Raw genomic sequence first — 992 nt, forward strand, 5'->3', positions numbered from 1 at the left:
CAGTGAGGTCCGTGTCTCTATTTAAAATCTGTGAGCCTTTCCTTCCTCGGTCATGATGAGATGAATCAATGCTCAGAAGCCAAGAAGCCTTTGGAGGGTTAACCCTCGTCTTGGAACACCCTGAGTTCCTTGATTCCAGTGGTTGACTGTCATTTTCTCCCCTCATTCCAGTCAGGGAAAGAAGCAGAAAGGACTCAACCAGAAGATGCTTCCCAAAGTCATCCAAGAGTCAAGTTCCGCGACTCTGCACGAAAAATCAAGCCCAAACCCCGGGTGAGAAATTCTGTCTTTTAAAATCACGTTTGTTCATTTGTGTTTTCCAAAAACATCCAGTACACATAACCTGACTCCTGCTGCCGTAGAGCATGCAAGAAAAAGTATGAGAATTTCTACTTCGAAAATCCTAAAATCTAGCTAGGGAAATTAGGATGCTGCCCGATTTGGGGAAGGGGCACAGGGAAGGACAGGAAATGTCAGGCTGATACAATTTGTTCAGCTCTGAAGTTGCACCAGCTTTCATTACAGAAAAAAAAATGGAGGGTTTTCACTTAGGAAGAACTGAAAAAAAAGTAGTCATTCTTTGAAGAATATGTTATCTAATCCTGTATTTCTCATAATTAAAACTAGCTCAGCATTGGCCTATAAAACAAGGGTCTACCTTTGGGCATTTTAATAATCTTTTCTAAAGCATTTACTGCTGTAAATAATATATTTATATGCTCATTGGAATATAAATATTGCTTTTGTTAAAAAAGTAACTAATCAGTCATCAGAGAATTGAGAGTCAAAACCACCCTGATTTATCACTAACCCCAGTGAGAGTGGTCCACATCACAGAGTCCCAAAGCTGCAGATGCTGGCGTGGGTACAGCAGTGGTTTACGCTGCTCATGGGATTGCAAACTAATCCAGCCTCTTTGGAAAGAAGCACGGAGACTCCTCAAAAAGCTACAAGCAGACCTTCCATTTGATCCCACAATCCCATGACTAGTG

General features: G+C 41.4%; 1 protein-coding gene across 1 annotated transcript in view; it reads left to right on the forward strand.

Annotated features, from left to right (window-relative positions):
* The window catches only part of CC2D2A (coiled-coil and C2 domain containing 2A), an 82,947-nt gene that overhangs the window by 14,880 nt on the left and 67,075 nt on the right, over nucleotides 1–992 (forward strand). Inside the window, exon 4 of the mRNA XM_012812874.2 lies at nucleotides 172–273. Coding sequence (XP_012668328.1) covers nucleotides 172–273 — 102 coding nt within the window. The remainder of the gene's footprint in view (nucleotides 1–171; nucleotides 274–992) is intronic.

Source organism: Otolemur garnettii, unplaced genomic scaffold (assembly GCF_000181295.1).
Source record: "Otolemur garnettii isolate 467f Iridium unplaced genomic scaffold, OtoGar3 scaffold00228, whole genome shotgun sequence".
Classification (NCBI taxonomy): domain Eukaryota; kingdom Metazoa; phylum Chordata; class Mammalia; order Primates; family Galagidae; genus Otolemur; species Otolemur garnettii.